Source organism: Elgaria multicarinata, chromosome 15 (genome assembly GCF_023053635.1).
Source record: "Elgaria multicarinata webbii isolate HBS135686 ecotype San Diego chromosome 15, rElgMul1.1.pri, whole genome shotgun sequence".
In the NCBI taxonomy this organism is placed as follows: domain Eukaryota; kingdom Metazoa; phylum Chordata; class Lepidosauria; order Squamata; family Anguidae; genus Elgaria; species Elgaria multicarinata.
Window position 1 is genome coordinate 15,561,478 of NC_086185.1, and position 21,210 is coordinate 15,582,687.

The 21,210-nt window shown below is 48.3% G+C and overlaps 2 protein-coding genes across 4 annotated transcripts in view; one reads left to right on the plus strand and one right to left on the minus strand.

The window, feature by feature from the left end:
• Nucleotides 1-7,733, plus strand: part of SYTL4 (synaptotagmin like 4) — a 34,365-nt gene extending 26,632 nt beyond the window's left edge. For all 3 annotated transcript variants that reach the window (XM_063142017.1, XM_063142018.1, XM_063142019.1), the window contains exons 12-17: nucleotides 1,844-1,946; nucleotides 2,365-2,526; nucleotides 5,050-5,155; nucleotides 5,420-5,519; nucleotides 6,086-6,294; nucleotides 7,136-7,733. In XM_063142017.1, the coding sequence (XP_062998087.1) occupies nucleotides 1,844-1,946; nucleotides 2,365-2,526; nucleotides 5,050-5,155; nucleotides 5,420-5,519; nucleotides 6,086-6,294; nucleotides 7,136-7,278 (823 nt within the window). In that variant the 3' untranslated portion in view covers nucleotides 7,279-7,733. The remainder of the gene's footprint in view (nucleotides 1-1,843; nucleotides 1,947-2,364; nucleotides 2,527-5,049; nucleotides 5,156-5,419; nucleotides 5,520-6,085; nucleotides 6,295-7,135) is intronic.
• A 2,245-nt stretch (nucleotides 7,734-9,978) lies between these two features.
• SRPX2 (sushi repeat containing protein X-linked 2) overlaps nucleotides 9,979-21,210 on the minus strand; it is a 31,091-nt gene continuing 19,859 nt past the window's right edge. The window contains exons 3-11 of the mRNA XM_063142021.1: nucleotides 20,601-20,684; nucleotides 19,545-19,736; nucleotides 16,588-16,764; nucleotides 14,403-14,529; nucleotides 14,109-14,230; nucleotides 12,515-12,694; nucleotides 10,635-10,768; nucleotides 10,423-10,544; nucleotides 9,979-10,198 (exon numbers count right to left, since the gene is read on the minus strand). Of these exons, the coding sequence (XP_062998091.1) occupies nucleotides 10,018-10,198; nucleotides 10,423-10,544; nucleotides 10,635-10,768; nucleotides 12,515-12,694; nucleotides 14,109-14,230; nucleotides 14,403-14,529; nucleotides 16,588-16,764; nucleotides 19,545-19,736; nucleotides 20,601-20,684 (1,319 nt within the window). The 3' untranslated portion in view covers nucleotides 9,979-10,017. The remainder of the gene's footprint in view (nucleotides 10,199-10,422; nucleotides 10,545-10,634; nucleotides 10,769-12,514; nucleotides 12,695-14,108; nucleotides 14,231-14,402; nucleotides 14,530-16,587; nucleotides 16,765-19,544; nucleotides 19,737-20,600; nucleotides 20,685-21,210) is intronic.

The window sequence follows — 21,210 nt, forward strand, 5'->3', positions numbered from 1 at the left end:
GCCACACTACTGCTTTATAGCGGTATTGAAGTGCATATTGACAACTGTTAACTAGGGGTGTGCACGGACCCCCCACTCCGCTTCACTTTAAGATCCGCCATTTTCGGATCGGCCCGCTCCACCCGGCCCCCACTCCGCCTGTGCCCACTCCGCTCCGCTCGGAGCTCCGGTCCCCCCCATAGGGGGGGTTACCGGGCCCTGCCGCCATCGCCGCCCATGCGGCGACGGCGGCAGAGCCCGGTAAGGAGGAGGGGGGCCTTACCTGCCTCTGTCCGTGGTCCGTCGCCGTCTTCAATTGAGCCCATGGTTTCACCAGGAAGTCTGGGCCGCAAGTGCGGCCCAGACTTCCTACTGGAACCACGGGCTCAATTGAAGACGGCGACCCGCGGACGGAGGCAGGTAAGGGAGAGGAGGAAGGGTTTACCGGGCCCTGCCGCTGTCGCCGCATGGGCGACAGCGGCAGGGCCCGGTAAACCCCACTTACCTTTCCAGCGGAGCTCCGGATCGAGGCGAAGGATCCGCCTTCACCTCGATCCTCTTCGCCATGCTCCGCCGGCCCCCCAATCCTCTTCGCCTCTGCCTTAAGGGCAGGCGAAGCCCCCCGCTCCGCTACTGCTTCTCCGCTCCTAATCGGAGCGGAGCACATGCCTACTGTTAACACATACCATATACCGCTTTCATAGTGTTATATCCTGCTTTGTGTAGATGTGTCTTGGGCTCCAACAGTTGTCAGTGCACTTCATTACCACTATAAAGCAGTAGTGTAGATCCTGCAGTGCACTTCAATACCGCTTTAAACCAGTAGTGTGACTCCTGCCTTTTATCTACTGCTTCCATAGTGGAATATCCTACTTGGTGTAGATGAGCCCTGTGTATTTCTCTTCTCTTCATTCTCTTTCTCACACAAACAGGCATTTCTGTTTTGTTGACCCAAACCTGCAGAGGTGATTACAGAGATCTAGGAACTTGGAGGTGGTTGTATTTATTGAATGTCTCCCTCTCTATGGCAACTTCCTTCCTTCCTTTTCATTCATTTGTGTATCTCTCTTCTCTTCATTCTCTTTCTCACACATACAGGTCTCTCTCTCTCTCTCTCTCTTTCCTCTCTGCCTCCAGAAGTCTCTGCATCCAGAGAGCTGAGCAAGAGAGAATGAAAGTAGACAAGCTTCTGTAAACCATGGGTTCTCCTGTTCTTTGTTTGGAAGCCCAATCCATGAGCTGGGTTCTGAAACGATGGTCAATACAAACCATGACTTTGATGGAGGACGCCGGATTGGAGGAGTTTGCTGTAGCGTCATCCTTCTAAAACCAAATAGCTTCAAGTGAAGGAGTTCTGGATCCTTTAACCTTTTTTAAAAATATTTTTATTATTTTTTTAATTTTTAATTTTAATAATGGATTGAATGCATGGTCCACCTCCTGCTGTCATTGCACAACAAGCTTGTGAAGTAGATTAGGCTCAGAGATAGGCCCAGAGTTGCCTGGCAAACTTCATGGCTAAGAAAGGATTTGAACTTGGGTTTTCCCAGTCCTGGTGTGCCGCACCGCACAGGGTTACATGTGCAGAGGGCTTCCATCTGGCCGCCGTTTGAAGCACCGTCTTGCACGTCAACGCAAACTATCTCAACATGGTTTGGGATGGTGGCGCACAATGTGTGGAGAGGCCCATTCCTCCCAGCCACGTACTGATGCAACCGCTTCATCCTAGGCTGGGCTGCCTGATCGGACTACTCTCATTGCCATTTGGAAAAGGATCTCACAAACAGTGTGGATTCTTGCATGTGGCTGCAGAAGGGCAGGGAGCCATCCGCCAATGTCCGGATCTCCTTTCTGTCTCCTGCAGGTATGTGAAGACGTACCTTCTCCCGGACAAATCCCGCCAGGGGAAGCGCAAAACCACCATCAAGCGGAACACCGTCAACCCCCTGTACAACGAGGTGCTCAAGGTAGGTGCGTTTGCGCATTTGCGTGTTGTTGCGGGCAGGGAATTTCCAGGCCCGTGTGTTGCTGTATCCCTATGCAGAAGTTCAGATATGCCACTCTGGCGCTAAGTTCGGTATTCTGTGAATACTTTTGTCCTTTTTTTATTATTATTATTAAAAAAGTCAGATTTCTGGGTCTGGTGCTTGTGGAGCGAAATAAAGTAAAGGCAGAATAAATCGGATTTGGTGGTGACACCTGATGGATGGTGTTGTCATGTTCCATCGGTTGCAGGTTTTGGTAACAGAGGGAAGGTTTTGCGTGTGTCTGTGTGCTTGCGAATGGAGCAGTGGTCTGATTCGTGTAAGACCACTTCCTATGTTCCTAGAATGATACCCTTGGGAGCCATCTGGTTAAGAGCTCTCTTCCTTGTCATCTTCACAGTACGAGATCAACCAGTCCCTCCTTCCAACCAGAACCTTGCAGTTCTCCATCTGGCATCACGATCGCTTTGGCCGGAATACATTCCTAGGAGAGGTGGAGATTCCAATGGATGCCTGGAACTTTGAGAGCCAGTTTGAAGAATGCCTCCCACTCCACGGCAAGGTCTGTCCTGGGCCAGAGCTCGTTTTTCTGATTTATCCATAGCACAACGTCAGCTTAAAAGGGGGATGTGGAGTATATCTTATGGACTGAGTGGCATATACGTTTTAATTAAATAAAACCACCCCCAAGTTTCTAGTTCTCTCTAATCACCTCTGCAGGTGCGGGTCAACAAAACAGAAATGCAGAGAATTATAAAATAAGGTTGATGACAAAATCCCGGTAGGCTTTGAACGGCAAAGGGTCAGCGGCCCTGGAAAAGCTCCGTAAGGCATGGTAAAGTTGGTCAGATGAACAAGCTCTTTCCGTTCTAGGGAAAATCCGCTGGGTAGTCACCATTTTTATGGAGCTGAGCGAAAGAGAGACTGCATGGAAAAACACAGTTTGAAAAACCTTGAGATTCATTTATTATACTCTTGACGGGTTCGGCTCTGGTTTCTTCTGGAGGGACATTCCGTGTTAACCGTTGCAGCAAAAAACACAACACCCGAAAGACAAGCACATTGATTCTGGCATAATAAATTCGTTCGTTTTGGAGGCACCGCAAGATTTGTAGATGTTTTGGCTGACGTTTGTAATTTTTTTTGCTCCGTTGTGGTTTTTTTAGTGTTTTTTTTTTATCAACACCCCCATTCTTGGTTCTTTAATATATGCTGCAAAAAAAGAGTTTACTAGGAACTATAATATGAGCAGCAATGAGCTTTAATATATGAAAGCCCATAACGTATATCTGCAAGGCAACGAATAATGTTAGGAATGTGAAACTGCTGAACTCACCATACAAGTCAAGGCTTGACTTTGGTTATCGCTGCAGAAAATGGCGCTTTGCACGAGTTTTGTCCCACCAAAACCCTTCCGTTGGGAAACCTCTTTTTCTCTTACTTATTTTTATGGACAGCAGCTGCCCATTGCAAAAGGGTCATCAGCTTCCCTACCTATTGATCCAACATAACCACCTAGTTAACTTGCTTGGTGTTTGCTTTGTGATCATTTCGGCACCCGGCGAAGAACCTTTCCTGTTTATAATCTTTTAACTCCTTGAAAATGCTCTGAGTTTTTTGGGGGGGAGGGGGTTTGCCTGACTACAGCTGTGTTCCGTCTTATGGCTCCCTTTAGATGTTTTGTGTACCTTGTATTTTTGTAAGCCGCTTTGGGAACGTCGGTTTCTGGCGCTGAAGGGCAGGGCATACATTTTAAGGATCAAATACATTATACATACACTCTGAATCACTCTTCCCCTCTACCTACCTTTTGTGTGTGTGTGTGTGGGGGGGTGTCTACCTGTATTTATACTCCACAATTCTTTATATAGGCTGTAGCTCAGTGTGGTATAGCCCCTGCGTCGCGTGCAGAAGGTCCCAAGTTCAATCCCCACGTCTACAATTCAAAGTGCTGGTTATGACCTATAAAGCCCTATATGGCTCAGGACCAGGTTATCTGAAAGACCGTATTCTCCCTTATGAGCCTGCCCGTGCTTTGAGATCTTCTGGAGAAGCCCTTCTTTCAGTCCCGCCATCTTCACAGGCACGCTTGGTGGGAACATGGGAGAGGGCCTTCTCAGTGGCTGCTCCGGTGCTCTGGAACTCTCTTCCTGGGGAAGCTAGACTGGCTCCCTCCTTGATGGGCTTTCGGAAGCAGGCTAAAACTTGTTTGTTCCAGCAGGCCTTTGGAGAATAATCTGGCCCTCCATCTATGTTTATGACTTATAATTTTGTTGTGTATTTTAAATGTTTTTTTTAATGTATGTTTTAAACTTTGTAAGACTGCCTTGAGGCCCAGTATTGGGCAAAAGGCGGGGGGATAATAATAATAATAATAATAATAATAATAATAATAATAATAATAATAATAATAATAATAATAATAATACAGGTGGGGCTGGGAAAGAATTGTGCTTGAAACTCTGGAGAGATGTTGCTGCCAGTCAGTGTCAACAGTACTGGCCTAGATGGACTGAGGGCCTGACTCAGAATCCGGCAGCTTCCTGACCCCTCTAGAACGGCATTGAACTTGTCCTAGAACAGCCCCCTCCTCCCTATTTGCACACCTCGACCCTGCAGTGACGCGGTGCTAAAGTTGACGTGCAGGTGCTCATCATGGTAGTCCCCCTAGCCACGCCCCCAACGGGGTGTGTCCAAAAACGCAGGCTCCTGTGTTGATCCATGTCACCAAACCAGTATTCTTCTGCCCCGAGTGCAGGTCTTTCGAATAACTAGCGGGTCTTAATTACCCATTAAGGACCAAGCCCCTCCAATGTTTTGATGCTGGGAAAATTCATCCCCCCCCCCAGCTATGGTGAGGATTGCAGCTAAGCTCAGAGGGGATTCTGACGGGCTGGGTGGGTGGCAGACGATGTCAGTGTCCCTGCTAATAAAAGTCCCCCGGGGGTTTGACCCTCTGTACCTTGGTTCCGCTACACCCGTGCATATCAGTAAGTCCTGCAGGAACCAGGGCAGTTGCAGTACCCTCCAGCTCACAAAATGCCATGCTTGTCCTGATACCTGTCCCTGCCCATTTCTGCTCTAGAATGCCGCAGACTCTGCCACCTCTCCTCAATATAAAGGCGAGTTGATGGTTTCCTTGAAGTTCATTCCCCCCGTCAAGCACCCCAATGCCGGAAATGGGAAAAAAGGTGAGGATTCCGTTTGTTTTTAAGCAGCTTTTCTCTAAATGCGACGCAAGTCACATATGTGGCAGTTCTCTGGCTTGCTCATTAGGTTTTGCCTGTTTGTATACAAAACCTCCTCCTCCATGAGGTCTAGAAACTTGGCTTCTGTTTTGTTAGCAAAGAAGGGATTCAAAAATGAACGTTTTTTGCTGGGGCGGCGGGAGGGGGGTAATCTCCTTCATTTTGGGCTTTCTGCTATTCACCATCATCACAAGAGTCTCTTGTTAGGCAAAAAGGAAGAAGGAGGTGAACTTCAAGTGTGGATCAAAGAAGCCAAGAACTTGACAGCCGCCAAGTCCGGTGGGACATCTGACAGCTTTGTTAAGGGGTGAGCAGACCAGAGCCGTTTTTGAACTGGGCAACAGGTGGAAAGGAAATAGGAGATTTGAAGGATCTCAGCTAACATTGCCCCATAGGGATATGGGGTTGTGGTGTGTGTTTGTGTGTGTGTGTGTGTGTGTGTGTCGGTTGGATCATAAGGATCCTCTTGTACTTCACTTGGCATCGTGCACGCTCAAGTATTAGATGAGTGTGTTCAGCCCTGGGAAGCAACGATCTGTAGGACTGTACTAAACGCTTCTGTATCGGAAGCCAAAAAATCCAGGTCCTTTACACTAAAAGCTGCACGCCTTGACCTCGTATGAATTCTGCAGATTTTGCGTGATTGTTCATTTTGCTGTTACTAGTCACGGGGGGAAAAGACTGCCCTCTTTTGACCACTGAGAATCCTCTTCGTGGTCTCTTAAGGGCTAGAAACATGTTTCGCTGCAAGCAGAGGTCCTCATGATGCTGAATTCTAGTCCACACAGCCCTTCCCCAACACACCGGTTTCTGAAAGTCCTAATCCGAGGGAACCCTTTCAGTAAAAGAGAGTCCACCCTTCCTTGCCCACAGATATTTGCTACCTCTGAGGAACAGGGCTACCAAAAGGAAGACGCCGGTGGTGAAGAAGAGTTTGAACCCCCACTACAACCACACCTTGGTCTACAACAACATCAGCTCGGAGGAGCTGCCCCACATCTGCCTGGAGCTCACCGTTTGGGACCGGGAGCCCCTATCCAGCAACGACTTCTTGGGCGGAGTCCGGCTTGGAGTTGGGAATGGTGAGGAGACTTATAGATCTCAGTGGAGATTACCTTGTAGACAGGTTCCTCCTCCCACTTGCTGCACAAGTGCAGCCTCAGCAATCAATGCAGGCTATCAAGCTTCTGTGGCGGAAGACCCCAATCTGGTTCCAGTCCTGCCTCGCCCAGAGCAACAGGGTTCTTTTGGAGCCCCCGACCAGATATTGTCTGTCCTTCCTTCTCTGGATTAGATAGCTTGGGTGGGGAATTGAACCTGGAACCTTTAGATGCATAGACATTAGGGATGTCCGTCGCTGGGAATTCCAGTTCTTTTTTCACTCGGCGGAATTCCGCGGTGTGTATGGCTCGATTTGTGTTTGCAAGCCATGATGCGGGCTTTTCCCCAAATTCCGGAAACGTTTTTGCACATCCCACCCACCCACCCCCCAGGTGCTGCAATTTGCTCGAATTTCTGGGCAAGTTGCATGAATTATGGCTGAATTGGACCTGATCTTGACTGCTGGAAAGATCCACTGCTGGCTCTAGCTGCTCTTGTCCCTCCTCCTCTTTCTCATCATTGCCACCATTTTGCTTGCTTGACAGGCAGAGAGCCAGGAAGCAAGTAGGCGGGGGCATCTCTTGCTCCTCCTCCTCCTCCTCCTCACCACCTCTGTTGTCTGGGCCAGAGGGAGAGAGAGATTGCAATGGTGAAGAGGAGTAATTCCAGAAGGCTGTTGTTGTTGGGCCCTTGACAGGTGCCCGAACATGCCGCCTCCTAATGCCAGCCTGCATGGTTCTCCACTCCCTTAACACCCCCTGCATTCAGCTTGATCATGCAACGTGCAACTGGAGGCTCTTCCTTACTCTCTCCCCTTTTCAGGAATGTGTAACGGCCAGGTGGTGGACTGGATGGATTCCACAGGCGAGGAGATCAATCTCTGGCAGAAGATGTGCAAGTACCCAGGATCCTGGGCAGAGGGCACCCTTCCCCTCCGCGCCACCATGGCCAGGCCAAAGCCCTAACTTTGCTCCTGCCCGGTTTTGAGACTGAGCCCAGGGGGCGGAGGAAGGCCAAGGCAGCTGCCTCGGAGCGCTTACACGAGAGCGAGACATCCAGGCTCCACATGTGTGTAGTAACACAGCTAACTTTGCAACGGCCCTTGCAGCTGGCGCGTTCGGAAGCAATATCCTTGGCAGCCGGTTTTATTTCAAAGGATATTGGTTTCGTAACTTTATTGGAATTGGAGATGTTTTTCCTGGGATGTGTGTGTCCCAAAGTGCCTTTTAAACCTGTTTTGTTTTCTGTCTTCTTTCTCCTCCTGCCGCTCCCTTTCTTCCGTCTTTGTTCTTGTTCTTAAAAAGCCTTTGGCAGGCTCCATTTCTACATCCTGTTCCCGTTTTAAATTGCCTTCTGTTCTGCGTGCGTTGGGGGGGGGAAAAGGTCATTGAAATAAAGTTCAAACGGATGAGCTGGAGGCTGCCAGCATGAAATCGTCCTTGCAGTGCTGCGTGTGGTTCTGTCTGGCCACCTCTCCCGAAGAAAAGGTATTGTAGAGGTGGACACGGTATAGGGCAGCAGCACCCCCCAAAATGGTCAGGGGACTGGAGCAACCCCCGCTATCAGGTGAGGTTACAGGGAAAGGCGAGTCCGAGGGGGACGTGATAGTGCACAGGCATAATGCTAGAACATCAGGTCATCCAATGAAGCTGAATAGCGTGAGATTTAGGACGGACAAAAGGAAGCCTTGCTTCAGAACGTGCTGTGATGGCTCCCAGGTTTTGGAGGGCCTTTGGGAAAGACGCCTTCAATGCCCCGCACTCATCCATCAGTGAGGTCACCTTCTCGCTGCCACTGTCACCAGCTGCTATGCTTCCTCCTCTTTGTCCTCTTTGCTACCACTTCCTTGACAGGCAGAAGGCCAGGGAGGAAGCAGGCCGGGGCATCTGCTCCTCCTCACCGACATTATTGCCTGAGCCAGAGGCAGGCGAAGAAGCCAGTTGCAGAGGTGAAGAGGAGGAGCATTTCCGGCGGGCCCCTGCTGGAGCGCGGACCCTTGACAGGTGCCCGACCATGCCCAATGTTGACGCCGGCCCAGACGCAACACGCAGTTAAACTGTGGAATTTGCTACCGCGAGCTGTAGCGAGGGTCACTGACTTAGATGGCTTTAAAAGGGGGTTAGAGAAATTTGTGGAGGTTAAGGGTGGCTGCTAGTCATGGAGGATATATATATAATTTCCTTTATCGGAGGCAGTATGCTTCTTAATTCCTGTTGCTGAGGAACATGACCAGGAAGGTGCTATTTTGCTCACATCCTGCTCATGGGCGTCCGATTGCTTATTGCGAGAAACAGGATGCTAGAATAGATAAACCTTTGGTCTCACTCAGCTGGGCTCTTCCTGTGTTCGCCCATCCAGCCCTGAGCAGTTCCGTTGATCTGTGCGCCTGGCTTTTTCTCCGTGTTGTGCTGGTGGGGGGGGGGGGGGGATGGGACTTGATGAAATACAGAGTGTAATGTGTCACTAGAACCTAACGCAGAGGTGATCCATCGACATCTGGGCAGAAGTACTACCAACTCTTGGTAGGGACTGGCGTGATCAATGCGGCTTTTCGTGCGATATGTATGCGCTCTTTTGTTTGGGGGGTATTTTTTGTTTGTGACACAGGAGCATTCAATCCTGTGATTCAATCCTCACCCGAAGTCTGAAGTGGTGCAGCCAGACCCAGAACTTACCACCTCTGTGGGAATTAGGCTAAGATCTATACTGCTTCCCGTGAAGTCGTGAGGTAGTGGAATAGACTGCATGCAGAGATGAGATTTTTGAACGCTTTCTCCTCCCCATATAGTAATCTCCTCCTAAGTGGAAAACTAGCTCAGCAGGGATAGAACTTCATCCTGATGTGCTAGCTTTCTTTTTGCAGGAATTTTTAGTGTGTGGGGAGTTTTCCTAAGCATTGCCCTAACTCCGGCCACAGGAGTTGCAAACCGCTGCTCTCCTCCTTTATTTTGTGAATTTGGAAGTCCCTTGGTTGGAAGGTTTTGGTTCATCTTCCGTTACCCAACGGTAGAGCCGAAGGGTTCATAAAATAGGCACACAGTTCAATATGATGGAGAAAATTCTAGGCCACACTCTTTCACACACGTCAGTTTAATTCTTGGGGCGTGAAAGGAGGAGTGAACAGAAACAAATATTCGTCTTTAAAGCGGCTGTCCTTACTTCACAACCCTTAGCTTAATGTGAACTTGAACAGAGCAGGCTTCCTCTACAGTTAGGGTGGGGAACCGGCGGACCTCCAGATATTGGATTGCAACTCCCATCATCCCTGGCCATGCTGGCTGGGGCAGATGGGAATTTGAACCCAACCTCACCTGGAGGGCCTTAGGTTTCCTAGCCCTCCTCTGCAGGCTGAGGAAAGCTTGCAATCTTGAAAACAGGGACTTGGCTTTTCTCCCCTTGTGATCCTCTTCAAAGGGAAGAGAAGTAGGTACATACGTTAAGGCACGCCGTCTTGAGTAATCCCTACCGGAACACTTAGTATTGTTTGTCTTTAAGCATTGAAGGCAGCTGTAGCACTACAGCTCTCCCTCTTATAGGGCCAGAGATGGCATCCCTGAAGGATCAAATCCTGCAATTCCTCTTCTGTTTCATCCTCTAGCAACAGGCAATGCCAAAAGGGAGTCTCTGGTCGTCTCCTAGAAGGCAGGGGATTTAGAGGCCAAAAGGTGTCCACCGTTTGCTCCTAGGGACAGAGCAGTCTGTTGTCACTCACAGGTATCCCTGTTCTGCTCCCTCTGGAGCTCTTCCTGGCTACTCAGCAGGTAGGTGTCCACGAAGGAAAAGAGCTCGTCCGGCGTCACTGGTTGGATGTAGCGGTCGCGGTCCACACCGTCTTTGTCAACGAACACTATATTGAAGCGGGAACGAGTGATGTGCAGGAACTGCCTGCGGAAATGGGGGAAAAAACATTTGTATTTATTTATTACATTTCTATATTGCTCAATAGCCGAACCCCTCTGGGCAGTTCACAACCCTAAAATACAACGTGGTAAAATGTAATATAAAAACGACAGTATCGAAAATGAAAAATAAAAACCTTGCACGATGGGCAAACCCTTCCAATGTCTTTCTGATACCCCCCCACCTCACCCCACCCTGCTGTCACTAACCTGAGCTGTTCAATGATGCCGTCTGAAAGCCGGTGCTCGCGGATCCGCCCCACCTCATGGGGTGGCATCCCCACCAGCTCAATCACAGTGATGTGACGCAAGTCCAGTCCGCAGGTGGCTTGCTGCAACGGAGAGAAAAGCAACTGGTCAGGGGCCTGGGATGGGAAGGGGAGGTTGGAAGACCTAGGATGGAGAATTAGGAAGAATCCCACCTGCAACATGGCATTCTGCATCTTATAGTAGCGGTCGGAGGGATCGGGGGCGGAGACGATGAGCAGACGGCGCTTTTCGTAGAACTGGTCCAGGAGGCCGGCGGCAGAGTTGACATCCACGTTAATCTGCATGGCTGAAGGACGGAGACGAGAATACGGGATATAGATATGCAAGACCTTCAGAGTGCTGCTCTGGGTCCATGTTTCCCCCAGTCCTTAGGGTTACCAGTTTCCTTTTGCAAAGACGGGATGCCCTACCTGCGCTGCTTAACAATTCCCAAATACAGGAGAGCATTCTCACTAGCTAGACTTCACGTCCTTCCCTTCAAATCCCACTCACTACTCAACAGATGCTGTCCCTGTAAAAACACCGAGGTGGAAACCGCATCACATGTGTTACTGTTCTGTAGATTTTATCAAGGGGCTAGGGATGATCCGTCTGAACCCCATTTTACAATCTTTTCCTGGTCACCCAACTGAATTCCTAATGTCCCTATTACTTCAGAGCTCAAGACAAGTCAATCACCGAGCAAGTGAGCAAGTTTTTGAACTTGGTCATTTCTATTGGATCCTCTGTGATTATTTGTCCTTTTATGTGTACGCTCAGTCCTTTTGTATGTAACTTTTGCTGGAATGGTCTATTGACGGCAATAAAATTGTTGTTGTTGGATATATTATGGTTGCTGCTGAATGCTACGTAGGCAGCAATAGGGAAGAATGGAGAACAGCAGCAGGGATGCCTGGTTGATGGGGAGTTGGACTCTGAAAACCACCTGTCTACCAGTTACTCCTTTTTGCCTTCACCGCCAGCATCTTTTCAAGGGTGAGCAGAGCCAGGCGCCATAACAGTTAGGCTGGTGAAGAAGCGTGTCCCTCTATGAGGGGTTGGGGCTTATATGAGGCTTATATTTATCAACCAAATGGTGGGTGGTCGTGTTGTCTGAACCAGGTCAGTGTGGTGTAGCAGCAATTCAGGTTCAAACCCCCACTCCGTGAGAAAGCTCAGAGCTTGGGCCAGTGCTTGTAGTGTTGTTATGAAGAGAAGTGTGTGTGATTTTAAAAAAAGGAATTAACGTTATGACACCGTACTTCTTCCTGGAGTGTATAATGTGGAATTGATTGATGGGATTCCCTGTCCCATGATGTCATGATGGCCGCTAGACTGAAGCTATCATTGGATATTGCTATTGCTGGAAAGCAACAAATAGCTATAACTTCCTATTTTTGTAGGTCAGATGAAACCACCCTTTCTCCTAGTACTAGAACCCTGGCCGGGGTCATCCAACGAAGCTGCATGGTGTGAGATTCGGGACGGATAAAAGGAAAGACTTCTTCCACAAGAAGTAGAGACGGCTGCCCACTTGAACGGCTTTAAAAATGTTAGAGAAGTTCACGGAGGTTAAGGCTAGAAATAGTTACGAGTCATCATGGCAATATATTGCTTCCAGTATTGGAGGCGTGATGCCTCTGTATGCCAGTTGCTGGGGAACATGGGCGGGAGGGTGCTCTGATTGTGGGCTTCCCATAGGCATCTAGTTGGCCACTGTGGGCCTTATGTTATTATTATTACTGCATTTATATCTCCCCTTTTTTCCCTCCAATGAACCCTGTGTGATAGGTTGGGCTGAGAGTTTGTGACTGGCCCAAAGTCACCCAATGGGTTTCCATGGCCGAGTGGGGACTAGAACCCAGATCTCCCAGCTCCCAGTCCAACAACTTAGCCGCTAAACCACACTGGCTTCGTACAGGGTGAACATTGGTTGGGAATTATGGCAGTTGCAGTCTGACACATCTGGAGGGCACCAGGTTGGGGAAGGCCATTCTGTATCGTGGTGTGAACGTGGCTGTGATCCCTCCCTCCTGCCCAGAACCACACTTACGCATGCACGTGGGCTGAGAGCCCGACCACTGGCGGTTGGACTGGCAGACCCTCAAGGGGGGCCCCTGGCGTTCGTAGCCTCCGTCACAGCGGTATTCGCAGGTGGAACCGTAGTTGTTGCCTGCCGAGGTACAGCTGAGGTAACCGTGCTCCGGCGCCTTCAGAACGGGACAGCGGATCACTGCAGAAGGGAAGGTTAGTCAAGAATAAGGGGTGTGTGTGTGTGTGAGAGAGAGACCGTGGTAGCAGAACAGAGAGAAGCGCTGAGGTTAGGGTAGGCCTGTGAAAAGGCCCTGATGCAGTAGGCCGGGGGCGCAGAACCTCTTTCATTTCGGAGAAACTCTCATGGGTCTCATTCCAGTCAAAGGTGGAGGCAAACCATGGAGGCTGGTGACTCTGCTTTTGGTGGGGCTGAGAATCCGTCCTGGGTTTCAGACGGAACCAGCCAGACCGCGAAAGGAGCTGAATCCATTTTGAGTATGTCGTTCAGCACCTTGACTAGTTCCTTTAGAGTTCTGGCTGGTTCTGATGGTCTCACAGCCCCATCGAAAGCGGAGCCACCAGCCTCCACTAGGGGCAGAGATAACAAATACAAGCCTTTTTGAGTTTAAAACTCTTACTGACATCAACTAAACCTTAAGAGATATGATATACAGGGAATCAAGCAGGAATGGAATAGGGAATTGGATTGTCCCATTCTGCCTCATCAGTGGATCGCTGCTTTGGCATCTGTACTTGTCGCGCCTCTGGGTCTTAGAATGCATCTCAGTCAGCAAAAATGTTTGTTTCGTATCTATTGGACATCACAAAGTCTCTTTAATAAGGGATTGTCTAATTCAGCTAATTGCTGGTGGTGCAGTTACTGCTTCTTCTAAACATATGTTTTGGCAAAGTCCAGTAGTTGTTTCTTTTTGATAACAACTTATCATATGGATAAATTTGGTATTGGAACAGTCTTTAATAGTCACTGATCATATGGATAAATTTGGTATTGGAACAGTCTTTAATATTCGCTGATCATATGGATGAATTTGGTATTGGAACAGTCTTTCATATTCACTGATGTGTATGCTCTTTTAGATTATTTACCTGCTTCGTGGAAATTAACAGACGGTCAGCTTAAATGGATTCCCCCCTGTCCTTTTTACAGCTAAAAGGCTGATGTTGCAAGATTGGAAGGATAAACACTCACCTCCTATTATGCAATGGATAGAGGACCTGACAATGCTTTCAACATTTGATTGGGTGGCATATAGACACCACCTTCAAATGGATACTTATTTGGATATCTGGTCTGCTTTTCTCAAAGCCTATATATAATTGCTAGAATTTTGTATTTTCATATAAATGCTTTCCATATGTGTTCATTGTTATGGATATATACAAATTCATATATGTATGTTAAAAAACTAAAAAAAAGAATGAAAGAGAAAAAAACTGCACAAAAATGGTAAATCACCAGCTGTCAGTGGTCAGGGGGTGGAAATCAGGGGACGAGGGTGTGGCCATTTAGGTCCTACAGTTCTGTACCTGATATAAGGTAAGGTGTCATTTCGCCCTGAGATATGGGCAGAAGCTGGTGTCTTCTACCTTACCTTGGACCCGCAAAGAAAACTTGCAGCTGGCTCGATTGTACGCCTGGTCGTAGACGGTGTAGCGGATAATGTGTTCCCCTTCGGAAAACTCGGATCCTGGTTCTGGGCCCCGGAGCTTAATTCTGGACTCAAACGACAGAGAGCTGTGTCAGGATGGGTTGCCCAAAGGGTGGGGGTTGAGTCTCAAACTCCCCACCCCACCCCATACTCCGAAGCATCTTAAAGATAGCGTCAAAACCCAAATGGAGCCATTCTGGTTGTAGAAGTTCCGGGAGTCCATTTCCCCAAGCTCACTGTTTGATGACGCCGTCGGCGGAATCCTTTGCCCGGGGTGGGTCCCAGTATACGGTAACTGTCAGCTTGCCGGGCTCTGCGATTCGCTCTCGTGAGTCGGGACATCGGATTTTGGGAGGTTCTATGTCTGTTTGGGTAGAATCAGAAAGGAACTCCATGGAAGTGGCTGTCTCAGGCCAGATTGTCAAGCAACTCTTTCCCCGGCTTCTGCTCACCACTTCCTCCTGTGCTATGTGGCCCTAGTCACTAGCTTGAGCAACATCTAAACTATCGAAATCCATGTTACTCTTAATACCTTTATTATCCCAACCAAAGATCACAAAACAGGCCAACCAAAAGGTCATTCCCCCGAAATGTGCAAGCTTTCGGGCTCTCCAGAGCTCTTCATCAGGCAAAGTGTTATTAAAAGCAGGGGAGGCCAAAATAAAGGAAAAGCGGGAAACAGTGCAGTGTCCAATGCAACCCTTGGTCTTCTAGCTAGCCGCTAACTGATGCTGTGCACCCTTTCAGCTCTGCAGTCCCAGACGGCAACTGGCAATTGGAGCAGTGGGTTCTCGGTCAGCAGAGGGTTAACTCCTCCAGCTTGAGAGGGCAGAGCTGATGAGGGGTCACTTTTCCCTTTTGGTCAGGGAGATGGGAGGCAAGATCCCCTGCCCCAGATGCTTCTTCTCTGGCCTATGATGTGTGTGTGTGTGTATGGGTTATGTCGAATAAATCTGCAATGGATGCAAATGAATTCAGATTTCTCTAATTCTGATCTGTGGATTCTGCAGTGGACTGGTTTTGCACTTTTTTTGGGGGGGGGAATTTGCACGAATGTGCATTAGTGCAAACACAGATTAGCGCTATGGCACATTAGCCAATGCAAATTAGCACTAATGAGCATTAACTAATTGGGGGCCCAGCTGGTCTTCTACTTGCTATTGTATTTTTCAACTTATCTTCTGGTTGAGGCAATTGAGGACAAGGAGTAGCTATCAAGAGTCATATCCCACCTGGTTTAACTAGGGTGACCATATGAATATCTTCCCTCCCGCAACCATGACACTACAGTTCCCAAGGATTCCTGGAAAGAGGGAATGACTGTTAAACTAGGGTGACCATCTGAAAAGGAGGACCGGGCTCCTGTATCTTTAACAGTTGCATAGAAAAGGGAATTTCAGCAGGTGTTATTTGTATGCATGCAGCACCTGGTGAAATTCCCTCTTCATCACAACAGTTAAAGCTGCAGGAGCAATACTAGAGTTGCCAGATTTAAAAGAGGGCAGGGCACCTGCAGCTTTAACTGGTGTGATGAAGAGGAAATTTCACCAGGTTCTCCATAAATACAAATGACACCTGCTGAAATTCCCTTTTCAATACAGCTGTTAAAGATACAGGAGCCCGGTCCTCCTTTTCAGATGGTCACCCTAGTTTAACAGTCAATCCCTCTTCCCAGGAATCCTTGGGAACTGTAGTGTCATGGTTGCAGGAGGGAAGATATACGGTCTATATATTTCCTTACAAAAAATTCTTAATGCCTTCCCAAAATTATGCATCCCACAGTGTTTGGGGGCAGGAGGGAGGGCATGTAACACTTCAACTGGTCCAAACTAATTTAAACGTATCATGTATTTACCTTTATTTCCACTGCACATAATCCTACAGACCAACCTTCTGTTAGTATATAGCAGCCAAACTGCTTTATACTAATAGAGAATTCATTCTCCAAGTATTGGTCCTTATGTAGACAAAATAGCCCTATCCAAGCACAAGAGGGAGGTATCAGCAGGTTTGGGGACGCCAAGGTTTGCAGAAATATATATTTTTTTTGCAGGGGAGGGGGGAACGATCAAAAACATCTCCGTGAGTAGTAATCACACAATGCTTGCTGACATACGGGGACAGGACAGGCAGAATGAAATGGAGTATCCCAAAAAGGGCATGGCTGGCTAGCACCCTGACCAGGAACATTTCATAGTGCAACATTTTGTTGCGGGTCTCATTTGCAATAGCAACGTTGTTTAAGCACCTATGAGCTTTGGAGCAGCACAGTTTCCCGGCATTATTTTGGGGGTGTTTCTCTGTCATACCTACGAGAAGAGGAAGTCGATCAGGGGAAGGGGAGGGCTAACAGAGGAGGGAGGGGTGGCTTCTCTTTTTGAAATCAGGACTAAGTGTGGCCCCGGAAAGGGGGAGGATTTACCTACACAAATTGGCTCGCCGCCGCTCCAGCGGCCGTCTTCCATGCACACGCGGCTGCGGTCGCCTTCCAGGTGGTATCCGGGCCGGCAGGTGTAATCGCAGTGCGAGTCTACATTGACCCCTTTCGAACATTGATATGAACCGTGGTGAACTGCTGGCAATGTGTGGCACCGCAGCTCTGCAGGCACAAAGCATTCATCGTTTAACATCTCCACGGAGCTATGGTCCCCAAGATGCCTTAGAGGGAAGCCTCTACACTTAAAACCCGCTTCAAATGGATCCAACCCATGGAGCGAAGAGGTAGCTTGAAAGGCATAGGCTGCTTTATAGGAACCATAGAATTCTAGAGCTGGAAGCCACTCTAGAGGTCATTTAGTCCAGTGCAGGAATCTTGCAGCTGCAGCATCCCGGACAAATGGCCAACCTCTGCTTAAATACCCCCAGTGAAGGACAGCACAACACTTCCTGAGGCAGACTGGCCTCACCATTAGGAAGTTTCTCCTAATGTTTAGCTGAAATCTGCTTCCCTGAAATTTCCAAGTATACGTTCTAGGCCCTGTCCTTGGAAGAAACAGAGAAAACAGATCTGTTCAATCTTCTGTATGAGAAGCCTGCAGATATATAATGGCAGCTGAAATTAGGGCTGTGCACGCCCTCCCTGAACCGCTTTGGATTCTGATCTGGGTCGATCCGGACCTCCCCCGATCTGCTCCAGAACCAGATCCGGAGGTTCAGATCAATATTCGGCCCCCATTTTGCCCCCCCTTCCCCACTTACTTGCCTCCGTGGCAGACAGCGGAGGCAGGTAAGTGTGGAAGAAGGGGATAAAATGGGGGGCGAATAAGTGAGGTGGAGGCGGAGCCAGGTAAGCCCCTCCCCCACTTACCTGACTCCATCGTCTGCCGCCGGCGGAGCCAGGTAAAGGGGGAGGGGGGCTTTTCAGACGCCTCACCATCCTGGTGCCCATTTTGGAAACAGAATCTCACAATTTTGTTACTGGTTTACTAGATGAACTCAAATTCTGAACAATTTGGTGTTTGGTTAGAGAGACGTAGCATGTGAGCTTAGGGTGTGTGTGTGTATATATGACGTAGCATGTGAACTTAGGGTGTGTGCGTGTATGTATGTATATATATGTGTGTGTGTATATATATATATATATATATATATATATATATATATATATATATATGTGATGGCAACCTCTTCCTGACAGAGTGTTCCCACAGTCTTAACAGCCCACAGTGAAGCTTTCAACTTCATTGCATCTGTTGAATTTGTGCCTTTGTTAAACTTCAGCCTATCACTCAGCTGTTAAAAGCATAAAAGCTCGCCAAAATAAAAGCGGTAAACATAACGGTGTGATAAACAATGTACCAGTCTGGGAGATCTAAATGTGAAAATGGAAGTTGTACGGAAAGGCATGTTTTAAAAAGGGTCGTCGCCCCCTAAAAGTCTTGAAATAAAAAATGAATAGGTGATCACATTTATGACTCTGCCTCCCCAGGACATATGGTTTTAATGCATTTCATCCTCGCAACTCTGTGGGGCAGGTTAAAGTCAGGAAAAAATGACATGTCCAAGGAGGCACACTGAGGAGAGGATTTCAATCCTGCTCCGGGTAAGTTCAACGCTCCATTCCAGCAGTGCCTGCCATGGTTCAAAGGGCCAGAGTCTGCTTATCACCTCCTCTCATAGACATGTTGCTCAGACTGGGGAAGTAAGACCAGAACAACAGCTATATAGGGCCAGCTAGGCCCTTATCAGATCCTTAGGTCAACTGATCTGTCTCTGCAGAGGCCACCAGTGAGGGAGGAAGCAGCAGCCAGGCACCTCTCCACCGTGCCTGGGTCCAGCTCCAGCTGAGAGCCCCCTCCCTCCTGCTACCAACTGTCTCTGCAGAGGCCACCAGTGAGGGAGGAAGCAGCAGCCAGGCACCTCTCCATCGTGCCTGGGTCCAGCTCCAGCTGAGAGACCCCTCCCTCCTGCTACCAACTGTCTCAGCAGAGGCCACCAGTGAGGGAGGAAGCAGCAGCCAGGCACCTCTCCATCGTGCCTGAGTCCAGCTCCAGCTGAGAGACCCCTCCCTCCTGCTACCAACTGTCTCAGCAGAGGCCACCAGTGAGGGAGGAAGCAGCAGCCAGGCACCTCTCCATCATGCCTGGGTCCAGCTCTATCTGAAAGCCCCCTCCCTCCTGCTGCCAACTGTAACTGCTGAACTTTGCAACTAAGATTGTAGTGCCTGAATTTGCTTTCCTTTCCCCACTCCTCCCAATCCCCTTTCCTTTTGTGTCGTGTCTTTTAGATTGTAAGCCTGTGGGCAGGGACTGTCAAGAAATACTTTTGTAAGCCGCCGTGAGAGCCTTTTTTGGCAGGCAGTCAGGTATGTGGGTCCTTCTGCCACCAGCCTCTGTGCATATCTCCCTCACTTAACATCCTCTTATGAACCCCCTTTACTAGGGTGACCACATGGAAAGGAGGACAGGGCTGCTGTATCTTTAACAGTTGTATAGAAAAGGGAATTTCAGCAGGTGTCATTTGTATGCAGGCATTACCCGGTGAAATTCTCTCTTCATCACAACAGTTAAAGCTGCCCTCTTTTGTAGAGTGACCAACTACAAAAGAGCTCCTGCAGCTTTAACTGAGGTGATGAAGAGGGAACTTTGCCAGGTGCTGCCTGCATACAAAGGGAACCTGCTGAAATTCCCTTTTGTTATGCAACTGTTAAAGATATAGCAGCCCTGTCCTCCTTTCCATATGGTCACCCTGCTTTTACATACAGAAGATAAATTGTGTGTATGTATACCCCACCAGTGACACACACTGACATTAGACACATTTCCAGGCAGTTTATTCTCTCTCTCTGTCTGTCTCTGTGTGTGTGTACCATGGCATAACTTTAATGGGTTTCCAGAAGATAGACGTGGCTGTGACCAGCCACAGGAAGTGAACACTTACGTCTGCAATAGGCAATCCCAGACCAGCGACGGTTTAGCAAGCACTGCACAGATCTCTGGCCGATCAAGCGGTATCCCCGGTCGCAGGAGAGCTCGCAGCGTGTCCCCATGCTGCTGCGGTAATTCCCTCCACGGGGAGAATAGCAGGTCGCCTCCCCGTGGTAAACATTTAACAGGTGACACCACTGGGCGACTTGAGAGAAGAATAAAGACAGAGACACCTATAGGTCCTGCCTATCAAGAGCAAAATCTGTTGTGGTCTGGAGGAACCACCTTTCCTCACCCCCACAAGACCTTCTCCAAAGACAAGGTCTTGGTACCCAGATTGTTTGATCCTTTTACGCCCAGCCATATTTAGGTCCCATATTGCTAACCTTTCAGCCCCAATAAAATCGTTGATATTTTGGCAGTTACGAGATTACTGCTCTTTGTTTTGCTTGAGGTAGAGCAGCAAATGGTGGCCACACTTAAGTCAAGGTGAGCAGCACTCAAGTTATTTTGACGATGCATTAAGTGGGTGCCTATTTTGGGATTTGGCTGTTTTCCACCTGTGCGAATTTGCACAAATTTGGGAAATTGCCAAAAAAATTAAAAAAAATTAAAAAAATCAATTTCGGTAAATGAGTGGAATGACGGAATAAAAGTCCTCTGAAAATCTGCAAAGTGCAGACAGAACAGATCCGACAAAGGGTTGCAAAACCTCTTTCAGCCCAAGGGCAAAATTCCATTTTAGAAAAGCTTTCGCAGGCCGCATTTCAGGGATAGGCATGGCCAAAAGTGGAAGGGGTGGGGCCAAAAGGACAGGGCCAAAATGTCAACATGTTTTGAGTTAAAGCTCTTCTTGTCAGTCACTAAGCCTTAGGGGAGGCATTTCAACATTTTAGAGGGGGGGACTGTACAAAAGCCAAACAATCAGTGGGAGGGAAAGGGGCGGGGCAAGGAGAAAGTGGGCGGGGCCTTCTGGGGAATGCCAGAGGGCTGGATTGGGACCCCAGGCCTTGGGTTCTGCACCCCTGTTCTAAGGTGAATTTAATTTCATCAGTCTAAAACCTCATACCTCGATATTCCGGGGCAAGAACCTGCACAGTTTCTTCAATGTGTAGCTCATTAGTTTGCCTTTCTGCAGCAGAGTATCCAGATCCTGGAAGGAAGGAAGAAACAGAAAAGTGATGACGCTGATCTCCAGATTGATCCACATCCTTCTTTCTATCTCAGCTCAGCAGAGGGCCATGTGGGTCATGCTGAAACGGGCCTGGATTTGTGCCAATGAGTTTAGTTTTGTTTGTGGTCCTGTCCCTAATATGCATCACTGCCTTTAATCTGCCTTTTAAGAATCTTATGTTGCCATGGACACAAATGCACTAGACAAAAATTGTAGCAGGTAGTAGCTCTGTTGGTCTGTTAGAACAAAAAATCCAAAAGCTCATGTAAACACCTTGAATAAAACTATAAGAAATGTCACGAGCACGAGCAAGCCTTTGAGCTCTTCAAGAGCTTTTCTACATCATTATTATTATTATTTATTTATTTATATAGCGCCATCAATGTACATGGTGCTGTACAGAGTAAAACAATAAAATAGCAAAACCCTGCCGCATAGGCTTACATTCTAATAAAATCATAATAAAACAATAAGAAGGGGAAGAGAATGCACCAAACAGGCACAG